Below are 23,893 nucleotides of genomic sequence, written 5' to 3' on the forward strand. Positions count from 1 at the left end.
TTCTTTACCATCTGAGTCAACAGGGAAGCCCATAATCTTCTTCATCTTGCACAATTCTAAGAATTGGCCTCAAGGAAATGGGAACAGACCAACACTAGAACTGATGATTAACTGTATTTCAAACAATAAAGGTGACACTGATCAGACCTATTTCAAGATGACTGTCGGAGCTAGCTGTACTATTCTGCAGGTAACCTGTCCCCTACCTCCACCTGTGCACTCCTGAAATTCCCATTTAAAAAGTCTTGTCCCTGATCAGCAAGGGGGAGCTAGTTCTTTGGTACATTAGTCCTCTGTCTCCCCAGAACTGCTGGTTTCCTCAACAAAGCTATCTTTAATTTTATCCCACGCTTGTGTCTCAGTATTGGATTCTTGAGTAATGAGCAGCTGAAACCTGAGTTCAATAATTTCACTACAGAATATCTTCCTTTTTAAGCCTGTTTTCTCTTACTCTCTGCTTTGGGGAAATTTCACTCCATGAGAATCCTAAGTATAGTAGCCCTTCCCTCTCTTACCTGAGCAGATCACAGAGGCTGTGTTGCCATTGGAACAGTCAGGACCACCCAAGGCAGTCACAGGACAACTCCACAGGAAGGACTCAGCCCCTGAGCAGTGAAATCGGGCTGTTGAGATCTGATCACCTCCTTCCACCAAGTGTGGTCCTCTGGGGGTGGAGATGGCAACTCCACAGCCGAGCTGACGACAGACAACATTGGCACTGGCCAGACTCCAGTGGGAGGCACAGAGCGCTCTCCATCGTCCAGAAATCTTCATCTCCACCTGCCCCTCACATTGAGAGGTGCCATTTTTCATAAGCTGGACTTCTGTGTACACTGATAGAAAAAGACAGGATTTCAGTAAAATCTGATTTCTTTTTTAGCTTGAACTGAGTGTACACGGAGGTTAAGTCCTGATGTGCATCTCACCTGAACAGACAACCTGAGCAGCTCCACTGTGGAGACACGTGCCTCCTGGACAGGGCACTCTGGGGCAGGACCAGAGCTCAGGCTCCCCCCCATCACACCTGAACTCTTCAGCCCAGACCTGGCCATCGGACTCTCTGAATGGCATGTGTCCCAGGACAGACACAGCCTTGCCACATCCCAGCTGACCTGGGCAGTGGGGAGTGTGAAGTTTCCATCAGACACTGGGGTCCAGGCTTCTCCAGAATGCACTTCTACTCGCCCTGAGCAGGGTCCATCCCCTCCAGCCAGACGCACAAATCCTAAGAGAAACAAAGAACAACAAACCCGGTGAGTGTTCATTAACCTGGCTTGACAATTGGAAACAACATTCACAGGCGTGAGATGGTGTGAAAGCTTTTCTTTCCAACAGTGGAATAAGAGGGGATAAGAAAAGATAATTTGACTGTCCCTTGTCAAACTGCATTTTCATGAGCAAGTTTCTGAAGAGATATCCAGAAGGATTGAAGGATCAGTTCGGAATGGCTGAATCCCGAGAATATATATTGGTTAGGAATGTTAATTCCTATCTGGGGCATGGAAACTACAGTGCCCAAAGAAACCACACAGTGGTAGACATTCAAACATGTGTGCAGAGCTGAAGTGAGAGTGAAAAAGGTCCATGTGATTCAAGAGCTTAGAGGCCTAAGAGCCAGAGAAGTTTAGAAGTTTAGAAGACCATCCTGAGATTTCTGGGGCTAAAATTCTTGCCAGTTTTCTCTCAGAGCCAATATTCAAATCACTGAGGACAGGGAATATCACACGGGCTGGATCGGAGTGCAGGTATTATAATCTAATTGTGAAAGAAGTTGTCCACGGGTAAGTTTAGAAATGACAAAAGCTCAGAGAGTCATAGGAGAGGGAGGGAATTGTCCTAGCCATCTTTCTTAAAAACCTAGGATTTATCAAGACACCTGGGAGAAAGTGAGGTCTCAGTGGGATTATGCAAGACAATTGAGTTAGTTGATTACTTCATACTAGACATGAGATTCTCAGCAAATGTGAAAGAGTAATGATAATTCAATGTATTCTAACCTTACCTATATGCTAACTGCATATGCCTTTCCTATTTGGATTTCTGAGATAAGAAGCCAGCAAGCTATAAAAAAGGAGAATGAGAGGAAGAGAGCAGACAGCAACAAAGCCATATATACTTTCAGTTCAGTTTAGCTCAGTTCAGTCCCTCAGTCGTGTCCGACTCTTTGTGACCCCATGAATTGCGCACGCCAGGCCTCCCTGTCCATCACCAACTCCAGGACTTCACCCAAACTCGTGTGCATCGAGTCAGTGATGCCATCCAGCCATCTCATTCTCTGTCGTCCCCTTCTCCTCCTGCCCCCATTCCCTCCCAGAATTAGGGTGTTTTCCAATGAGTCAGCTCTTCGCACGAGGTGGCCAAAGTATTGGAGTTTCAGCCTCAGCATCAGTCCTTCCAATGAACACCCAGGACTGGTCTCCTTTAGAATGGACTGGTTGGATCTCCTTGCAGTCCAAGGGACTCACAAGAGTCTTCTCCAGCACCACAGTTCAAAAGCATCAATTTTTCAGCGCTCAGCTTTCTTCACAATCCAACTCTTACATCCATACATGACCACTGGAAAAACCATAGCCTTGACTAGATGGACTTTTGTTGGCAAAGTAATATCTCTGCTTTTTAATATGCTGTCTAGGTTGGTTACTAGGTTGCTGTCTAGGAAGGTTACTTTCCTTCCAAGGAGTAAGTGTCTTTTAATATATACTTTAGAGATTTCTAAATTGCAAACGCCTCAATAGGAATGAAACATAAAAACATTTGGGGGAAAAAAGACTTGTTCAACAAGATTTTAACACTTTTTATCCCCTGTGCTCCTCCCATTTGCCACATAACCCTGCTACCCTTTCTGATTTCTCCCAATGCAGAAAAGAAAAAACAAGCTTAAGAGCTGCAAATAGATGGAAAGGAGACTCCAAAAGGAAAGAACTTCTGTAGGGAGTGAGGTGGAGTGAGTGGCAGGTTAAATGGGGAGTGGATGGAGTATGAGAGAGAGAGACCAAAAAAAGATTGATGATAATGATTTCATCCTTCAGAGACCATATTTTGGATAGAAAAAAGGTAATCCAATAGGAAAAAAACCTGCACATCATAAAGAACAACTTTTTAAATAATTTTCCTGGTTTCTGAGTGTGCTCATGATTATTTATGTACATGGTGGAATTTGTTCAGGTGAAGGACTCTGATTGCATACATTTGTGAACTTTGAAGTCCCAAAAAGAATGATGTAATAGAATAAAAATCGACTATAGAGAGCAGGTGGAGAAGGCAATGGCAACCCACTCCAGTGTGCTTGCCTGGACAATCCCAGGGACAGCAGAGCCTGGTGGGCTGCTGTCTATGGGGTCGCACAGAGTCAGAGATGACTGAAGCGTCTTAGCAGCAGCAGCAGCAGCATAGAGAGCAGGAGAGAACAGAAAATGCACTGCAGAAATTAAAGAATTGAAGGATTAGCTTGACCACTCATACAAGAATGAATGATGAGACAGAGGATGATCTGCTTGCCTTTTTTGTTAATCCATTTCCATCTCCCCAGAGAGGCCTAAGTTAGGACCCCTAATCTATTATGGCTGGGAGTTTGGTCACAGGATACACATCCTAGATAAACGATTTTTAATTAACTGTTTGTTGTTGTTGTTGCTCAGCCACTCAGTCGTGTCTGACTCTTTGCTACCCCATGGACTGAAGAATGACAGGCTTCCCTGTCCTTCACTATCTCCCTGACTTTGCTCACACTCATGACCATCGAGTCTGTGATGCCATCTAACTATCTCATCTTCTGTTGTCCCCTTCTCCACCAGCCTCCAATGTTTCCCAGCATCAGGGTCTTTTCCAGTGAATCAGTTCTTCATATCAGGTGGCAAAAGTATTGGAGCTTCAGCTTCAGCATCAGTCCTTTCAGTGAATATTCAGGGTTGATTTCATTTAGGATTGAGTGGTTTGATCTCCTTGCAGTGCAAGGGACTCTCAAGAGTCTTCTCCAACACCACAGTTCAAAAGCATCAGTTTTTCAGTGTTCAGCCTTCTTTATGGTCCAACTCTCACATCCATACATGACTACTGAAAAAACCATAGCTTTGACTAGATGGACCTTTGTCTCAAAGTAATGTCTCTGTTTTTTAATATACTGTCTAGGTTTGTCAGCTTTTCTTCCAAGGAGAAAGCATCTTTTAATTTCATGATTGCAGTCACTGTCCACAGTGATTTTGGAGCCCAAGAAAAAAAAGTCTGTCACAGTTTCCATTTTTTCCCCGTCTGTTTGCCATGAAGTGCTGGGACAGGATGCCATGATCTTAGTTTTCTGAATGCTGAGTTTCAAATCAGCTTTTTCACTCTCCTCTTTCACTTTCATCAAGAGGCTCTTTAGTTCCTCTTCACTTTCTACCATTTGGGGTGATGTCATCTGCATATCTGAGATTGTTGATATTATATTAATTCCATGAGATTAAAAATTTAGAAAGACAAAGAGAGAAGTATTTCTTGTATTCTGTTTTATATACCCTGATAAAAGTTACATATTCAAATAGGTGCTGGATAATCAGTAAAGTCTTAGGACATATTAAGATAGAGACTTCTGAGATATATTATTTCTTTTTTATTTTCTACTTGATTTTAAAATTTACATAGAAGAGTGAGTGTGTGAAAATTCCAAGAAAATTATTAAATAGAAGGCTGAATAGGAAAAGGAGTACATCAAGGCTGTATATTGTCACCCTGCTTATTTAACTTATATGCAGAGTACATCACGAGAAACTCTGGGCTGGAAGAAGCACAAGCTGGAATCAAGATTGCCGGGAGAAATATGAATAACCTCAGATATGCAGATGACACCACCCTTATGGCAGAAAGTGAAGAGGAATTCAAAAGCCTCTTGATGAAAGTGAAAGTGGAGAGTGAAAAAGTTGGCTTAAAGCTCAACACTCAGAAAACAAAGATCATGGCATCTGGTCCCATCACTTCATGGGAAATAGATGGGGAAACAGTGGAAATAGTGTCAGACTTTATTTTGGGGTGCTCCAAAATCACTGAAGATGGTGACTGCAGCCATGAAATTAAAAGACGCTTACTCCTTGGAAGGAAAGTTAGAACCAACCTAGATAGCATATTCAAAAGCAGAGACATTACTTTGCCAACAAAGATCCGTCTAGTCAAGGCTATGGTTTTTCCAGTAGTCATGTATGAATGTGAGAGAAGGACTATGAAGAAAGCTGAGCGCCGAAGAATTGATGATTTTGAACTGTGGTGTTGGAGAAGACTTTTGAGAGTCCCTTGGACTGCAAGGATATCCAAACAGTCCATTCTGAAGGAGATCAGCCCTGGGATTTCTTTGGAAGGAATGAAGCTAAAGCTGAAACTCCAGTACTTTGAGCACCTCATGTGAAGAGTTGACTCATTGGAAAAGACTCTGATGCTGGGAGGGATTGGGGGCAGGAGGAGAAGGGGATGACAGAGGATGAGATGGGTGGATGGCATCACTGACTCGATAGACATGAGTTTGAGTGAACTCCGGGAGTTGGTGATGGACAGGGAGGCCTGGCGGGCTGCAATTCATGGGGTCGCCAAGAGTCTGACACTACTGAAAGACTGAACTGAACTGAACTGATGTGAATGAGTAAAGATATTAAATATAATAAAGATATATCCTTGTCTGGTCTCTTGCTGTGTAGACATCTTGGGTCCTTAGGCACACATAGCATCTTCCACACCACACCTGGACCTTCAGTGCTGCTCAAAGAACCTCAGAGTTGCCTTCCTCAGCTCCCATTGCCATTCCCCTTCCTCCCAACTACTATAAAACCTGTTCCACCTTCTTCAAAAATTACATTTGTCCTCTTGCTCAAATAAGCCCCCAAACACAAGTCTCTTATATCACTGAAATCATCAAATATAAACTACATAATCTATCATAAAACACAGAAATTCATGTTTTATTACCTCCACCTTTGACTTGCCAGTGCATGACTAAGTGTTCCTCCAAAGTTTGCATTTATTCAGATATCTTAAAGGAAAAATTGGGGAGAGAGACTTTTCTAGTAACAATGAAAGAATATATGACTCGGAGCATTTCATTCACAGTTCTCTAGTTCTACCATCAAAGAACTATGAACATTTACAACTAAATTTCCAAAGGAAACTTGAAATCTGCCACAAATCCATAAGAATCTCTGATTTGTTAAATAATATCCCTTTAGGGATCACCTCTATATATGTAAATGATATTCTCCTATAGTAAGAGTAACCTCCACTCCTACTAGCTTAGTGCAAAATAATGTCTCACATTGTTTGTACAGAAACAACTCCACCCAGGAAAGTACATCCTCATTCTTGTCCCTGCCTCTCATAGCCTCCCTGTGCAAAGAGAATGTGTATGTGGCAGTTAGCAAATGTTTCACTCTTACAAAAAGTGAATTATGAAAAAAAATTATGAGGATTTATTTTAATTGGGAGAATGAATAAAGCTATTTTAGCATCAGGTAAGTCCACTGGAGACGAAAAGAATAGCAGAGACTTATAAGAGGAAAGTATACGATGCTCATCACTCATAGCCACAGTGCACTCAGGGAGGATGGGTAGGCGTCTGAGTCCTCTCTAGCCCACCTATCTCCCATTGCCCTGCTGATCAGACACCAGCTTTCTTGGAACTTTCCATTTTCTCAGCCTGTGGACAAAGAATTGACCATACCTGAGCAGATGACTCCTGCATCTTCTTGATGATCGCAGTTGTGTTGCTGCCATCCCCAGGTAGGGCACCTCCACACTTGGGACTCCTCTCCTCTGCAGTTCACTTCATCCAGCCAGATGGGCCCTGATCCCCTCCCGAAGGAGGAAGAGACAGTGGCGTCCAGGGCTTCTCCACATCCCAGCTGCCTGCACACCACGCGGGCATCGTCCACGTCCCAGCGGTCATCACAGATGGTGCCCCAGGAGCCCTGGTCAAGGATCTCCACTCTCCCAGAGCAGCGACCACCTCCGTCCACCAGGCGGATCTGTCTGCTGTCTGAGCAGAGAGAAATGGGACGCCAGGGGGTTGGGAAGGGTTTTCTGTCCTCTAGGACCCCCACCTGAGCAGTAGGGGGCGCTCTCCTCTGAGGCTGCAGACCCTGCTGGTTCACACACGGAGTCGTTGCAATAGGGCAGCAGCTGGGTCTGGTTTTTTATACCAGTGGCAAGAGAATAATAAGGTTGAAGAACAGGTAGAAAATAAAACAGGAAGTAAGTAAGTTGAAAACACTCTAGTGAGTAGTCTGAGACAGAAGGTGGTACAAGGTTCTATCAGAGTTAACATTCTGATCTGTAGAGTTCTGCACAGCATCAGAGAAAGATTTACAGGAAATGTTAGTCTCTCTACCTGGAGCAGTTAAATGAGTTCAGAGTCACAGGAATGAGCTGGCAGCTGGATGGATTCCTTTCAAAGCACACACATTTTGATGCCGTTGACCTAAGAGTTAAAGGGGTTGAGTAAAGGGAGTGGAGTCAGGAACTGCCCTTATCAGATGCCTCAGATAGCAATCATGAATCCTCTACCATTAGAATCCTTCTCCTTGGTACAGTCATTCAGAACTGAAAAACAAATGGATTCTGTGATATCTTGGTTTACCCCAGAATATTTCATTTGTGGTTCTAAGCTTCAGACTTCAGATCTGGATACTTACTTTCAAAGAATGTGATCTCTTTGAGTTGACTGAACAACTTTGCATGAGGGATGATGTCAGGGAACATTGACACTGGCCAGATTCCATTGGGAATCATAGAATGTTGCTTCTTCTCCCCAAAAAAATATAATCCCTCCTTGGACTTTGTGTCAAGAATCTCTGTTATTCAAATTTTGGAGTTATGTGATCTTTAGGGGGAAATAGTGTGTATGTTTGCTTAGTCACTTCAGTCATGTTCAACTCTTTAAGACCCTATGAACTGTAGCCCACCAGGCTCCTCTGCCCATGGGATTCTCCAGGCAAGAATACTGGAGTGGGTTGCCATGCCCTTCTCCAGGGGATCTTCCTGACCCAGCGATCTAACCAGCGTCTCCTGCATTGCAGGTGGACTCTTTACAGCTGAGCCACCGGCAAAGTTCTTCTAGTTCTATCACTGAGCAGAAATAGGTCACATTCATGCAAGCCCTTGAACAAATAATATTAACAAGCTCACTGTATTCTCCTCTCCTTTTATACATAAAAGTGATGTAAAGAAAGGTTAAAGAATGTCTATCAATGTTGCACTTTAAGTAAATGATGAAGTAGAGAATTAAACCTAAATTGTTCCACTTCCATGGAGAATGGAGGAATTCACAGCAGGCCAATGTGTTTTGCTGGGTCTTGCTGGATACAACTTAAAAAGCTGAAAAATGTTTTTTAAGAAAGAGTAAATGTTACTTTCCCAACAAAGGTCCATCTAGTCAAGGCTTTGGTTTTTCCAGTAGTCGTGTATGGATGTGAGAGAAGGACTATGAAGAAAGCTGAGCACCGAAGAATTGATGTTTTTGAACTGTGGTGTTGGAGAAGACTCTTGAGAGTCCCTTGGACTGCAAGGAGATCCAACCAGTCCATTCTAAAGGATATCAGCCCTGGGATTTCTTTGGAAGGAATGATGCTAAAGCTGAAACTCCAGTACGTTGGCCACCTCATGCACAGAGTTGACTCATTGGAAAAGACTCTGATGCTGGGAGAGACTGGGGGCAGAGGGAGAAGGGGACGACAGAGGATGAGATGGCTGGATGGCATCACCGACTCGATGGACGTGCGTTTGAGTGAACTCCGGGAGTTGGTAATGGACAGGGAGGCCTGGCGTGCTGTGATCATGGGGTCACAAAGAGTCAGACACTACTGAGTGACTGAACTGAACTGAACTGAAATGTATTCAACATTTGTTGACACAACATGGACTAAATATGTTAAAATTCTAAAGAGTGGAGGTTATTTCGATGTTAGCTAAGGATCTATAGCTTCTTTTTCTCTGGGAATTTGCTGATTCATTGCATAATTTAATGATTCTGAATCTGGGCTTGGGAAAGCAGAGGACTACTGTTGTGACAGGAAGCAATCATAATTTGGGAGTTACCTGGTGCTGGAGTGACAAAATTAGAGTCTTGAGAGCCTCTCTCACACAGCACGTTTTCTCCTCAAATATCTGCCCAGTATGTAAGCTGTGAAGGACAGGAGGCTAAAGAACTATATAAAAAGACTTGGAAAGCAGAGTCTTTCTCATTCTCTTGGGTACTGAGCTACCAAAGAATCCAGGCTCTGAACTGAAATCTCTGAAATCCCCTGTCACAGGGACAGAAAAATCACAGGTGGACCGGGTGCTACCAAAACTGCAACCCACACTTATTACAGCTCAGTTTTAGGTTATATTTAGATATTTGAGTGATATACACCCCTTCCCCCATCTGCCTAGCAAAACAAAGGGTAGATCCTTTCAGGTATTAGAAAATGTATCAAGAGTATCTTACTTTTTCATATATAATTTATAGCATTCAACAAAAAATGACATGACATTTGACAAGTTAGGATAACATGACAAATGACCAAAGTGAAAAAAAGAGATAAGAGAATGCAGAGACACACATGATAGAAATGCATAAGGATTTTAACTACAATCAGTGTATTTAGGGGAAAGGAGAGAAGGGGAGAATATACAGGTACAAAGATGAAAAAATTAGCAAATAATCATAAACAAATAAAAATAGCAATGGAACCATTGTTGACCTAAAATAAAATATCTAGGGTTAAAAGTGAATGGATAAGTCAAACAAATTTTAGATAGAACTTAGAATACAGTGATTTAGGGGAGTCATAAAGATGAGAGATGAGAAGTAAAAGAAAGAGTAGGAGAGGGAGAAGAGATACAGAGACAGAGAGACAGAACTACAGAAGTCATATTTGAAGGTATAATGATAGAGAATTTTTTAAAAATATAAATGGAAGAGTTTTCATACTCTTCCTAGTAAAGCTGCTGAAAATTAAAAGGAAAATCTGAAATAATAACAGATTTATTTAATACTAAAGGAAGGGGGAAAAGGGGAGAGAAAAGGGAACATAAAGCATGTGGATCAATTAAAAGCAAATGGCAGATACCAACACATCAATATCACTAACTGCATTTACAGTGAATGGATTAAGATAAAACAAAACTGGTGCAAATGTTACTTGCAAAACGATCACCTTATATTATGAAAACAAAGAAAGGTTGAAAGTAAAATGATGGAAAAAATGTACTAACTATAAGAAAACTGGAGTAGCTTTATCGACGTCCCAGAAAGTAGACTTTAAGAAAAGATACACTAATTGACAGTAGTGCTGAGAGAGGGCATCAGAGGGCAGACAGACTGAAACCACAATCACAGAAAACCAGCCAACCTGATCACATGGACCACAGCCTTGTCTAACTCAATGAAACTAAGCCAGGCTGTATAGGGCCAACCAAGATGGACAGGTCATGGTGGAGAGGTCTGACAAAATGTGGTCCACTGGAGAAGGGAATGGCAAACCACTGCAGTATTCTTGCCTTGAAAAACCCCATGAACAGTATGAAAAGGCAAAAAGATAGGACACTGAAAGATGAACTCCCCAGGTCAGTAGGTGCCCAATATGTTACTGGAGATCAGTGGAGAAATAACTCCAGAAAGAATGAAGGCAGAGAGCCAAGGCAAAAACAATACCCAGTTGTGGATGTGACTGGTGATAGAAGCAAGGTCCAATGGTGTAAAGAGCAATATTGCATAGGAACCTGGAATCTTAGGTCCATGAATGAAGGGAAATTGGAAGTGGTCAAACAGGAGATGGCAACAGTGAACGTCAACATTCTAGGAATCGGTGAACTAAAATGGACTGGAATAGGTGAATTTAACTCATATGACCATTATATCTACTACTGTGGGCAGGAATCACTTAGAAGAAATGGAGTAACCATCAAAGTCAACAAAAGAGTCTGAAATGCAGTACTTGGATGCAATCTCAAAAACAACAGAATGATCTCTCTGTTTATTTCCAAGGCAAACCATTCAATATCACAGTAATCCAAGTCTATGCCCCAACCAGTATTGCTGAAGAAGCTGAAGTTGAATGGTTCTATGAACACCTACATGACTTTTTAGAACTAACACCCAAAAAAGATATCCTTTTCATTATAGGGTACTGGAATGCAAAAGTAGGAAGTCAAGAAACACCTGGAGTGACAGGCAAATTTGACCTCGGAGTACAGAATGAAGCAGGGCAAAGGCTAAGAGAGTTTTGCTAAGAAAACACACTGATCATAGCAAACACCCTCTTCCAACAACACGAGAGAAGACTCTACACATGGACATCACCAGATGGCTGACACTGAAATCAGATAGATTATATTCTTCACAGCCAAAGATGGAGAAGCTCTATACAGGCAGCAAAAACAAGACCAGGAGCTGACTGTGGCTCAGACCATGAACTCCTTATTGCCAAATTCAGACTTAAATTGAAGAAAGTGGGGAAAAACACTAGACTATTCAGGTATGACCTAAATCAAATCCCTTATGACTATACAGTGGAAGTGAGAAGTAGATTTAAGAGACTAGATCTGATAGACAGAGTGCCTGATAAACTATGGACAGAGGTTCGTGACACTGTACAGGAGACAGAAATCAAGACCATCCCCAAGAAAAAAAGAAATGCAAAAAAGCAAAATGGCTGTCTGAGGAGGCCTTCCAAATAGGTGTGAAAAGAAGGGAAGCAAAAAGCAAAGGAGAAAAGGAAAGATATACCCATGTGAATGCAGAGTGCCAAAAAATAGCAAGGAGAAATAAGAAATCCTTCCTTGGCAATCAGTGCAAAGAAATAGAGGAAAACAAAAGAATGGGAAAGACTAGAGATCTCTTCAAGAAAATTAGAGATACCAAGGGAACATTTCATGCAAAGATGAATAAAAGACAGAAATGGTATGGACCTAACAAAAGCAGAAGATATTAAGAAGAGGTGGCAAGAATACACAGAAGAACTGTACAAAAAAGATCTTCACGACCCAGATAATCACGATGGTGTGATCACTGACCTAGAGCCAGACATCCTGGAATGTGAAGTCAAGTGGGCCTTAGAAAGCATCACTACTAACAAAGCTAGTGGAGGTGATGGAATTCCAGTTGACCTATTTCAAATCCTGATGATGCTGTGAAAGTGCTGCACTCAATATGCCAGCAAATTTGGAAAACTCAGCAGTGGCCACAGGACTGGAAAAGGTCACTTTTCATTCCAATCCCAAAGAAAGGCAATGCCAAAGAATGCTCAAACTACCATACAATTGCACTCATCTCACACGCTAGTAAAGTAATGCTCAAAATTCTCCAAGCCAGGCTTCAGCAATACGTGAACCGTGAACTTCCAGATGTTCAAGCTGGTTTTAGAAAAGGCAGAGGAACCAGAGATCAAATTGCCAACATCTGTTGGATCATTGAAAAAGCAAGAGAGTTCCAGAAAAACATCTATTTCTGCTTTATTGACTATGCCATAGGCTTTGACTGTGGATCACGATAAACTGTGGAAAATTCTGAAAGAGATGGGAATACTAGACCACCTTACCTGCCTCTTAAGAAACCTGTATGCAGGTCAGGAAGCAACAGTTAGAACTGGACATGGAACAACAGTCTGGTTCCAAATAGGAAAAGGAGTACCTCAAGGCTGTATATTGTCATCCTGCTTATTTAACTTATATACAGAATACCACATGAGAAATGCTGGGCTGGATGAAGCACAAGCTGGAATCAAGACTGCTGGGAGACATATCAATAACCTCAGATATGCAGACGACACCACCCTTATGGCAGAAAGTGAAGAAGAACTAACGACCCTCTTGATGAAAGTGAAAGAGGAGAGTGAAAAAGTTGGCTTAAAGCTCAACATTCAGAAAACTAAGATCATGGCATCCAGTCCCATCACTTCCTGGCAAATAGATATGGAAACAGTGGAAACAGTAGCTGACTTTATTTGGGGGGCTCCAAAATCACTGCAGATGGTGATTGCAGCCATGAAATTAAAAGACGCTTGCTCCTTGGAAGGAAAGTTATAACCAACCTAGACAGCATACTAAAAAGCGGAGATATAACTTTGCCAACAAAAGGTCCATCTAGTCAGAAGCTATGGTTTTTCTAGTAGTCATGTGTGGATGTGAGAGTTGGACTGTAAAGAAAGCTGAGCAATGGAGAATTGATGCTTTTGAATTGTAGTGTTGGAGAAGACTCTTGAGAGTCCCTTGGACTGCAAGGAGATCCAACCAGTCCATCCTAAAGGAGATCAGTCCTGAGTGCTCACTGGAAGGACTGATGTTGAAGCTGAAACTCCAATATTTTGGCCACCTGATGTGAAGAGGTGACTCATTTCAAAAGACCCCGATGCTTAGAAAGATTGGGGGCAGAAGGAGAAGGGGATGACAGAGGGTGAGATTGCTGGATGGCATCACTGACTCAATGGACATGAGTTTGGGTAAACTCTGGGAGTTGGTGGTGGACAGGGAAGCCTGGGGTGCTACAGTCCATCGGGTCGCAAAGAGTTGGACAAAACTTAGCTGCTGAACTGAATTGAACTGAACACTAATTGAATTAAAGAGAGAATTTTCATGATTATAATGAGATGCACCCTTAATAAAGATATAAACATCAAAATTCAAGAAAGGTAACAGAACATAGCTTTGAAATATACTTGACAGAATGAAAAGAAGAAATAGGCAAAATCACAATCAAAATGGGGGATTTTTACTGTATCTTTTTCAGTAGCATACAGACCAGACATACAAAAAAACAAAGAATACAGTAGATGTACAACAAAATAATCAGCACGTTTAAGTAAGTAACACATAGAGCAATGCACCCAACAATGCAAGAGTTCACATTATTGTAAATGCACTAGGAACAATTATCAAAAATGACCACATAATAGGACAAAATATTTCACTCTTTGAATTCATACAGAGTATTTACTCTGACCACAGTGGAATAAAATTAAGAATTAAAAAGAAAATATTGTTAGCCATCCCTATTTTGGGAAATTCAGCAGCACCCTTCCAAAAAACACCTGAGTCTGGGAATAAATTTAAAATTTACCAAATATTGTGAAATAATGGTAATAAAAATACAATAATAATAACAAACACAAAATAATTATATTATCATAAATTCTTCTAATGAAACTCAAGTAGTGCCTAAGGGGCATTTATACCCTAGATTTAGAGAAGAGGAAAGACTGAAAGTGAAAAAAATGTAAGCTTCAATTAAGAAACTAGGAGATGAGAAAGCCTAAAGAATATAGAATGTTGGAGTTAATTAAAAAAGGAATAATAATGAATGGAAAAGAAGGTAAGCGTAAGATGGAAAACATAGGAAAAAACCCTTTAAACATGGCTCATTGAAAATTGATGAACACTGATCAATACCAATGAAGAGCAGAGAGTAAATGAAGTTAACAATACCAAGAATGAAAAGGGACATCACTACAAATCATACAGATTTTTTGGTCATAGTTTTTGTGTTGTTGTTTGTTTGTTTTTGGCTGTGCTGTAGCTCGTGGGATCTTAGTTTCCAGGTCAGGAATTGAACCTGGACCCATGACAGTGAAAGTCCAGAGATTTAACCCCCGGATTGCATAGTTTTATTAATAAAATGTATACATTTCATGTGGATAAGTACACAGAAAGTGTCAATTTCTCCACAGCCTTGCAAACATTAGGTGTCTTTAAAAAAAAAAAAAAAACAGTCATTCTGACATGTGTGAGATGATATCTTTCTGGTTTTGATTTACATTTCCCTGATGATTGACAATGTCAAGCATTTTTCATATACCCACTGGCCATTTGTATGTCTTCTTTAGAGAAATGTCTATTCAAGCCCTTGGCCTATTTTTTAATTGAGTTATTAGGTTTTAGATTATTTTTTTCTTGAGTTGCAGGAGTTCCTTATTTGTTTGGAAATTAACACCTTATATAATTTGTGCTAGCTTGCTTTTTCACTCTGTTGATGTTTCCTTTGGCTTGAAGATTTTTAGTTTGATATATTCCCACTTGTCTATTTTTGCTTTGTTGCCTGTATTTTTGACATCATATCCATGAAATCATGAAGCAATGTGTTTTTATTTTGTGATGAAGCTATCACATATCTAAAATATAATTCTTATCTGGTGATGATATTATACAATCACACATAGTAAAATAAATTCAGATAAATAAATGAATTCAAAATTAGGTTTTGAATATTCTTTAGTGGAACTGTAAAATTATTTGCAGAAAATAAAACTTGATTCAATATTATTTTGAGATTAAGAATGGCATATGAAACATTTCATTAAGGGCAGAAGTCAAAAGTAAACCATTATAGATTTGATAACATAACCCCCCCATTCATATATATAACCTTAAACATATATGCAAAAAATGGGGGAAATATTTACAAAAATATTTAAGAAAGAGTAAGTGATGTTTGTTTATAAGACTATAAAGAAAGCTGAGCAGCTAAGAATTGATGCTTTTGAACTGTGGTGTTGGAGAAGACTCTTGAGAGTCCCTTGAACTGCAAGGAGATCCAACCAGTCCATCTTAAAGGAGATCAGTCCTGAGTGTTCATTGGAAGGACTGATGTTGAAGCTGACACAACTGAGCAACTGAACTGAAGTGATGTTTGTTTATAGAGAGTTCCTATAAATAAATAAAAATTTTAAAACATTCTAGAGAAAAAAATATTGTCATAAAAGATATCTTAACTGTAATAATGAGGTGGATGAAACTGGAGCCTATTATACAGAGTGAACTAAGCCAGAAAGAAAAACACCAATACAGTATATTAATGCATATATATGGAATTTAGAAAGATGGTAATGATAACCCTGTATGTGAGACAGCAAAAGAGACACAGATGTATAGAACAGTCTTTTGGACTCTGTGGGAGAGGGCGAGGGTGGGATGATTTGGGAGAATGGCATTGAAACATATATAATATCATATATGAAACGAGTCGCCAGTCCAGGTTCGATGCATGATACTGGTTGCTTGGAGATGGTGCACTGAGACGACCCAGAGGGATGGTACGGGGAGGGAGGAGAGAGGGGGGTTCAGGATGGGGAACATGTGTATACCTGTGGTGGATTCATGTTGATGTATGGCAAAACCAATACAATATTGTAAAGTAATTAACCTCCAATTAAAATAAATATATTTATATTAAAAAAAGAAAAAACTGTAATATAGGAAAGAAGATAATATTTTTGTATATAGTGTTTGTGAAAGTCGCTCAGTCATGTCCAATTCTTTACGACCCCATGGAGTATACAATCCCTGGAATTCTCCAGGCCAAAATACTGGAGTGGGTAGCCTTTCCCTTCTCCAAGGGTGTTCCCAAGCCAGGGATAGCACCTAGGTTTCCCACATTGCAGGCAGATTCTTTACCCACTGAGTCATCAGGGAAGTCCAAGAATACTGGAATGAGTAGCCCTATCCCTTCTCCAGTGGATCTTCCCGACCCAGGAATCAAACCGGGGTCTCCTGCATTGTAGGCGGATTCTTTACCAGCTTAGCTACCAGGGGAGCCCTAATGTGGATTAAAAAAAAAAAAACATGATGCATGTTCTTATGTCAAGACTATGAAGAGAATAATGCTCTCTTTTAAAATTAATTATTTATTTGATTGTCCTGGGTCTTAGTTGCAGCATGCAAATTCTTACTTGTGGGATCATAAGAAAAAAAAATTGTAACTACATGTGGTGATGGATATTACTGTACATGTGGTGATGATTTACCAATATGTACAAAAACATAAACACTATGTTTTATACTTAGAACTAATATAATGTTACAAGAATTACATCTGAATTAAAAATTTTAACAAACAAGAGTGGAATATGTGGATAAAATTAATTTCATCCTTACCTCATTTAGGCTTCTCTGGTGACTCAGACGGTAAAGAATCTGACTGCAGTGTGGGAGACTCAATTGCGATACCTAGGTTGGGATGATCCCCTGGAGAAGGGAATGGAAACCCATTCCAGTATTCTTGCCTGGAAATTCCATGGACAGAGGAGCCTGGCGGGCTATAGTCCATGCAGACACAAAGAGTCGGACACGACTGAGTTGGACACTAACATTTTCACTTAATGTCATTTTGTGGACCCAAATTAAACTCATCACTTAGATTTTAAAATATCAAATCTCACTGCATCCTACAGGGTTGGGACAGACACACAGAAACAGACAGTAAATCACCTGCACACCAGATATAGGCTTCCTCCTTTGGAGAGCATGAAGTGTAATTCCAAGGGTCAGAAGGACACTGCCAGAGAGAGGTGTCAGTTTTCCGACACTGGATTCCATCCACCCACTGTGGCCTAAAACCTTCTCTAAGAGCAACAGAAGAGTTGAGGGTTCCACTGTCCCCACAGCCAAGCTGTCTGCAGATCATGGACACAGTGATGTCTTCCATGGGGCTGCGGCAGACACTGCCCCAGGTCCCATTGTAGAAAACTTCCAGCCACCCAGCACACTGCTGGTCCTCGCTCACCATCCTGAGGGCCAGGAACTCTAAGGTTGAAAGGGGAGGAGACAGGACACAGTGAAAATTTTGCTGCATGTTCTAGGTTTTCCTTTCTTCTAGAAATGGTAAACATTCATCTCTGACCTTGTTCAAGAGATACCCACTAGATGACAAGACTGACATCGCCTCCCTTTTAACTGACTTTGTCCATTTGTGTCTGTCTTTCTATTTCTACCACAATGGTGTAGTGGATATGAACTGAGAGGAAGACCAAATTGTGTGGGCACTAGTCAGGGAGGGGCAGCTGAATTCTGCTTCCTAAGAAAATCGTTGAGTATGTTAAGGGATGTGATGTGGATATTAGGGAGATAGGCAGAATAATTAACCCAAAAATGTCTACATCCCAGGCTCTGCAACCTGTGAATATGTTACCATACTTGACAAAGGGGATTTACAGATGTGATTAAGAAAAGGACCTTGGGATGGTGAGATTAAGCTAGAATATTGTATGAACAATGTGAGCCCAGTCTGAGCACATCCTTAGACCCACTATCCTTAAACATGGAATACATTTCTTAGCTCTGCCTAAAGAAAGAAATGTGACTCTGGCTCATATCTGGAGGCCTGCAGCATTTCTGGTCTGATAATGGATGAAGGAGGCTGTGAACCAAGGGATGTAGACAGTTTCTAGAAGCTTGAGAATTCCATGGACAGAGGGGCAGGGCAGGATATAGTCCATGGGATCGCAAAGAGTCAGACACGATTATGTGACTTTCTTTTTTTTTTTTTTTTTTATCTAGAATATTGAAAAGACAAGAAATAGATTCTCCCCCAAAGGAAATAAATATATGTTGTTTTAACCCACTAATTTAAAATTGTTACTGAAGCAAACGGAAACTAGTACTGTGGGTTTAAATTTTTTGTATGTAACTGGAGAGAGAGCCCTGCTTTCAAGAAAAACTGTAAAAATCGGCTCTGCCAGGAAACACTGCTGAGAAGAAACGACCAGATCCGCAGCTGCTGCGGGAGGAAGTGAAAGCACCTCGTCTTCACGTCTGCTGGAAAGACAGGCTCCACGGGAGGAAGCCTCCTTAGCTGGTCCTTTCAGCATCTCTCCCTCAGGGCTCAGACCCCGTCCTCCAGGGCCCCACCCCTCCCCCACCTGCGGACAGTGTGCAGCGCAGACCTGAGCAGATGACCCCCGCGTCCTGCTTGTGTCTGCAGTTGTGCTGCCCCCAGCCCCGGGAAGGGCACCTCCACACGTGGGACTCCTTTCCTGTGCAGTTCAAGTTGTCCAGCCAGATGGGCCCTGATCCTGCCCCGAAGTGAGCAGACCCCGTGGCATTGAGGGCTTCTCCACAGCCCAGCTGCCTGCACACCACGCGGGCATCGTCCAGGTCCCAGCCGTCATCACAGATGGTGCCCCAGGAGCCCTGGTCAAGGATCTCCACTCTCCCGGCGCAGGGACCGCCCCCGTCCACCAGGCGGAGCTGCCTGCTGTCTGAGGAGAGAGAAATGGGACAATGGGGCGTCGACCTGGGGAATGAGAAGGATCTTCTGTCTTGTGGGACCCTCACCTGAGCAGTAGGGGGCGCTCTCCTCGGAGGCCGCAGAGCCTGCAGGTTGAGACAGGGAGTCGTTGCACTGGGGAAGCACCTGGATCTGGTTTCCTGAAGAAACAACAATGATCAGAAGTCTGGAAGGGTTGAAGAACAGGAAACTGAATTAAGGGAAATAATGACCTGGTCAGTTAGTTAGTTAGTTAGTTCAGTCACTCAGTCGTGTCCGACTCTTTGAGACCCCATGAATTGCAGCAGGCCAGGCCTCCCTGTCCATCACCAACTCCTGGAGTTCACTCAGACTCACGTCCGTTGAGTCGGTGATGCCATCCAGCCATCTCATCCTCTGTCATCCCCTTCTCCTCCTGCCCCCAATCCCTCCTAATGGAGCTTATATGAAAGCTGTATTCAGTTCACTTCAGTTCATTCACTCAGTCGTGTCTGACTCTTTGCAACCCCATGAACCACAGCACGCAAGGCCTCCTTGTCCATCACCAACTCCCGGAGTCCACCCAAACCCATGTCCATCCAGTCGATGATACCACCCAACCATCTCATCCTCTATCCTCCCCTTCTCCTCCTGCCATCACTCTTTCCCAGCATCAGGGCCTTTTCACATGATAGAGTTCTTCACATCAGGTAGCCAAAGTACTGGGAGTTTCAGCTTCATCAGTCCTTCCAATGAACACCCAGGACTGATCTCTTCTAAGATGGACTGGTTGGATCTCCTTGCAGTCCAAGGGACTCTCGAGAGTCTTCGCCAACACCACAGTTCAAAGCATCAATTCTTTGGTGCTCAGCTTTCTTTATAGTCCAACTCTCATATCCATACATGACTACTGGAAAAACCATAGCTTCTGACTAGATGGACCTTTGTTGACAAAGTATTGTCTCTGCTTTTTAATATGCTGTCTAGGTTGGTTATAACTTTCCTTCCAAGGAGTAAGCGTCTTTTAAGTTCTTGGCTGCAGTCACCTTCTGCAGTGATTTTGGAGCCCAAAAAATAAAGTCAGCCACTTCTTCCACTGTTTCCCCATGTATTTCCCACAAAGTGATGGCGCCAGATGCCATGATTTTCATTTTCTGAATGTTGAGCTTTAAGCCAACTTTTTCACTCTCCTCTTTCACCTTCATCAAGAGGCTTTTCAGTTCTTCACTTTCTGCCATAAGGGTGGTGTCATCTGCATATCTGAGGTTATTGATATTTCTCCCAGCAATCTTGATTCCAGCTTGTGCTTCATGCAGCCCAGCATTTCTCATGATGTACTCTGCATATAAGTTAAATAAGCAGGATGACAATATACAGCCTTGAGGTACTCCTTTTCCTATTTGGAACCAGTCTGCTGTTCCATGTCCAGTTCTAACTGTTGCTTTATGACATGCATACAGGTTTCTCAAGAGGCAGGTCAGGTGGTCTGGTATTCCCATCTCTTTCAGAATTTTCCACAGTTTATTGTGATCCACACAGTCAAAGGCTTTGGCATAGTCAATAAAGCAAAAATAAATGTTTTTCTGGAACTCTCTTGCTTTTTTGATGATCCAGCAGATGTTGGCAATTTGATCTCTGGTTCCTCTGCCTTTTCTAAAACCAGCTTGAACATCTGGAAGTTCATGGATCACATATTGCTGAAGCCTGGCTTGGACAATTTTGAGCATTACTTTCCTAGCATGTGAGATGAGTGCAATTGTGCAGTAGTTTGAGCATTCTTTGGGATTGGAATGAAAAGTGACCTTTTCCAGTCCTGTGGCCACTGCTGAGTTTTCCAAATTTGCTGACATATTGCATGCAGCACTTTCACAGCATCATCTTTCAGATTTGAAAGAGCTCAACTGGAATTCCATCACCTCCACTAGCTTTGTTAGTAGTGATGCTTCCTAATGCCCACTTGACTTCACATTCCAGGATGTCTGGCTCTAGGTGAGTGTGAGTGATCACACCATCATCATTATCTGCCGGGAGCTGGTGAGGCATTCCACTCATGACAAAGGTCATGAGGAAGGAGGCTCGGCATACGCAAAGGCGGGATCGAGCCTCAGGAGTCCCCCGGATATTCTCGAGCATCTACCCACCAAAAACCAGAGTCTGCCTACTTTATTGCTTTGTGCTCTCACCTCTGACTTTACTGGGGGCTGTCCCCCACCACCATCTCGCTCTCTCTGTCAAAGAGTTAACTTACAGCTCCAATTAATAAAGTTCCTGGGCAATTAGGAGTGTTTAAATCCAAACCCCTCAGATGGCTCTCTAACTCGCCTGACAAGTTTACCCGGACTCCTACAGCTATGTATACGATTGTTTACAGTCTCCCAACCTCGAGAGACACAGGAAGCTTAAGATATTCAAATAGTTTAGAACCTCTCAGAGAGTTAGAAACTGTCAGAATAAACTAGTAAAGGATTTCATTGATGAGCCAATGCTTGTTGCAGAGTTTCCACATCCCCTGAATTGTATCCTTGAATGTGTATTAATTAATACAGTTGGTACGTAGAAAAAATAAGTAATGGCCTTGGTGTTAGTAACTTTAGACCCTTAAGGTAATAAATTCTTTCCTTTGTTGTAAACCCATTACACATCTGCCCTATAGGAATGCAATTTTATCTTCGGAAGATGGCGCCAAACCTTAAAATAATTACTCTTAGAGAAAATAAGTCTTTGTTGATAAGTCCTTGTCAAGAGTCATAAAATGTTAATAGGCCTTCTGGCCAGAAGATGATGTAAATCACCTAAACCATTTGTATATAATAAATTTGCAGGAAAGAAACCTTGGTTTTTGATAAGGATCAAAAACTACTGACTTTGCATCCCCTATTATCCTCTATGTGTAACTTAGGGTATATAAGTCCCTGTTAAAAATAAAGCTACGGGCCTTGCTCACCAACGCTTGGTCTCCCCATGTCATTCTTCCCTTTAACTTCTGGCTGAAGTCTCCATCTGGAACGTGGATATCCTCTGCGACCATTTATCTGCCTGGGCTTCTAAGACCCACTCAAGAAGGTGTCTAAAGTGGGGCACCTTCCGCTATTCGAGAGGGTGCCTGCGGCCTCCATGGTCAGAGCTAACCTGGTGTCACAGGTTATACTGATTTTCCACATAAACCAAGCTACTCAGCCTCTTTTCTCCACTGAATTTTCCTACTGAGCTATCCTCATTCTATTACTCTTATATCTCTAATTAACATTTGAATAGTCGCCTAGGCCGTCTCTCCTTCGAATACCCTGGATCAGCCGGGGCTGGACCTCGGCAATTATTCAGGTTGTGAAGATCTTTTTTGTATAGTTCTATGTATTCTTGCCACCTCTTCTTAATATCTTCTGCTTCTGTTAGGTCCATACCATTTCTATCCTTTATTGACCCCATCTTTGCATAAAATGTTCCCTTGGTATCTCTAATTTTCTTGAAGAGATCTCTAGTCTTTCCAATTCTGTTGTTTTCCTCTATTTCTTTGCATTGATCACTGAGAAAGGCTTTCTTATCTCCTTGCTATTCTTTGGAACCCTGCATTCATATGGGTATCTTTCCTTTTCTCCTTTGCTTTTTGCTTCACTTCTTTTCACACCTATTTGGAAGGCCTCCTCAGACAGCCATTTTCCTTTTTTGCATTTCTTCTTGGGGATGGTCTTGATTTCTGTCTCCTGTGCAATGTCACGAACCTCTGTCCATAGTTCATCAGGCACTCTGTCTATCAGATCTAGTCCCTTAAATCTACTTCTCACTTCCACTGTATAGTCATAAGGGACTTGATTTAGATCATACATGAATGGTCTAGTGGTTTTCCCCACTTTCTTCAATTTAAGTCTGAATTTGGCAATAAGGAGTTCATGATCTGAGCTACAGTCAGCTCTCAGTCTTGTTTTTGCTGCCTGTATAGAGCTTTTCCATCTTTGGCTGCAACGAATATAATCAATATGATTTCGGTGTTGACCATCTGGTGATGTCCATGTGTAGAATCTTCTCTTGTGTTGTTGGAAGAGGATGTTTGCTATGAAAGCGGTGACCCAGCAGTAAAGTTATCATACTCTTATTGTTCACCTTCTGTGTGGAGAGTTCTGCTTCTGACAGTATCACAATTTTTGTTTTAACCCAAGTGTTGCTATAAGAATGAGTTAAATAAGTTGTTGTATCCCTATATCTATCCCTGTGCTGTGCTTAGTTGCTCAGTCATGTCAAACTGTTTGTGACCCCCATGGACTATAGCCCACCAGGCTCCTCTGCCCATAGGATTTTTCAAGCAAGAATACTGGAGTGGCTTGCCATGCCCTCCTCCAGGGGATCTTCCCAATCCAGGGGTCAAACCCAGATCTCCCACATTGCAGGCAGATTTTTTACCATCTGAGTCACCAAGGAAGGCCAAATCTATCCCGAAGTAAAAGCAAAACAAAATTCTTTCTGAAAGATTTCTACAATTTCTTCAATGTCTAACTTTAAAGCAAACACTTAAATAAAATAGATCTCGTGAAAAACAGAAAGGAAAAAGGAGGCATTGGAAAGAATTTCCCAGATTTTTCACCTGCTAGATTTACCTGACAGAGAATTTAAATAGCCATGATTAAAGTGTTTATGGAAATAATAAACAAAATGTGTATCTTTGCACAGAAATAACAAAAGTGAAGTACATCTAGAGCTGAAAAATGTGTTAGCTGAAATTAAGAACTAAAGAATAATAGTAGTCATGCACTAGCTCAGCATAAGGTGGAAACATCACAGTGCAAGATCAGAGGATAGTCTTCAATGTAGAAATTCAGGTCACATGACAAGAGTTCTGGTGACATTGTTGTATAGAAGATTTTCCCCCAAAATTTAGCCCAGTTCAGTTCAGTCACTCAGTCATGTCCAACTCTTTGTGACCCCATTGGCTGCACCTCGCCAGACTTCCCT

General features: G+C 41.7%; 1 protein-coding gene across 1 annotated transcript in view; it reads right to left on the minus strand.

The window, feature by feature from the left end:
* LOC133248195 (antigen WC1.1-like) overlaps positions 1–23,893 on the minus strand; it is a 64,825-nt gene that overhangs the window by 23,593 nt on the left and 17,339 nt on the right. Inside the window, 7 exon segments of the mRNA XM_061418017.1 lie at positions 516–833; positions 927–1,109; positions 1,112–1,225; positions 6,677–6,991; positions 17,194–17,508; positions 18,648–18,962; positions 19,039–19,131. Of these exon segments, the coding sequence (XP_061274001.1) occupies positions 516–833; positions 927–1,109; positions 1,112–1,225; positions 6,677–6,991; positions 17,194–17,508; positions 18,648–18,962; positions 19,039–19,131 (1,653 nt within the window).

This window comes from Bos javanicus, chromosome 5 (assembly GCF_032452875.1).
Source record: "Bos javanicus breed banteng chromosome 5, ARS-OSU_banteng_1.0, whole genome shotgun sequence".
Lineage (NCBI taxonomy): Eukaryota > Metazoa > Chordata > Mammalia > Artiodactyla > Bovidae > Bos > Bos javanicus.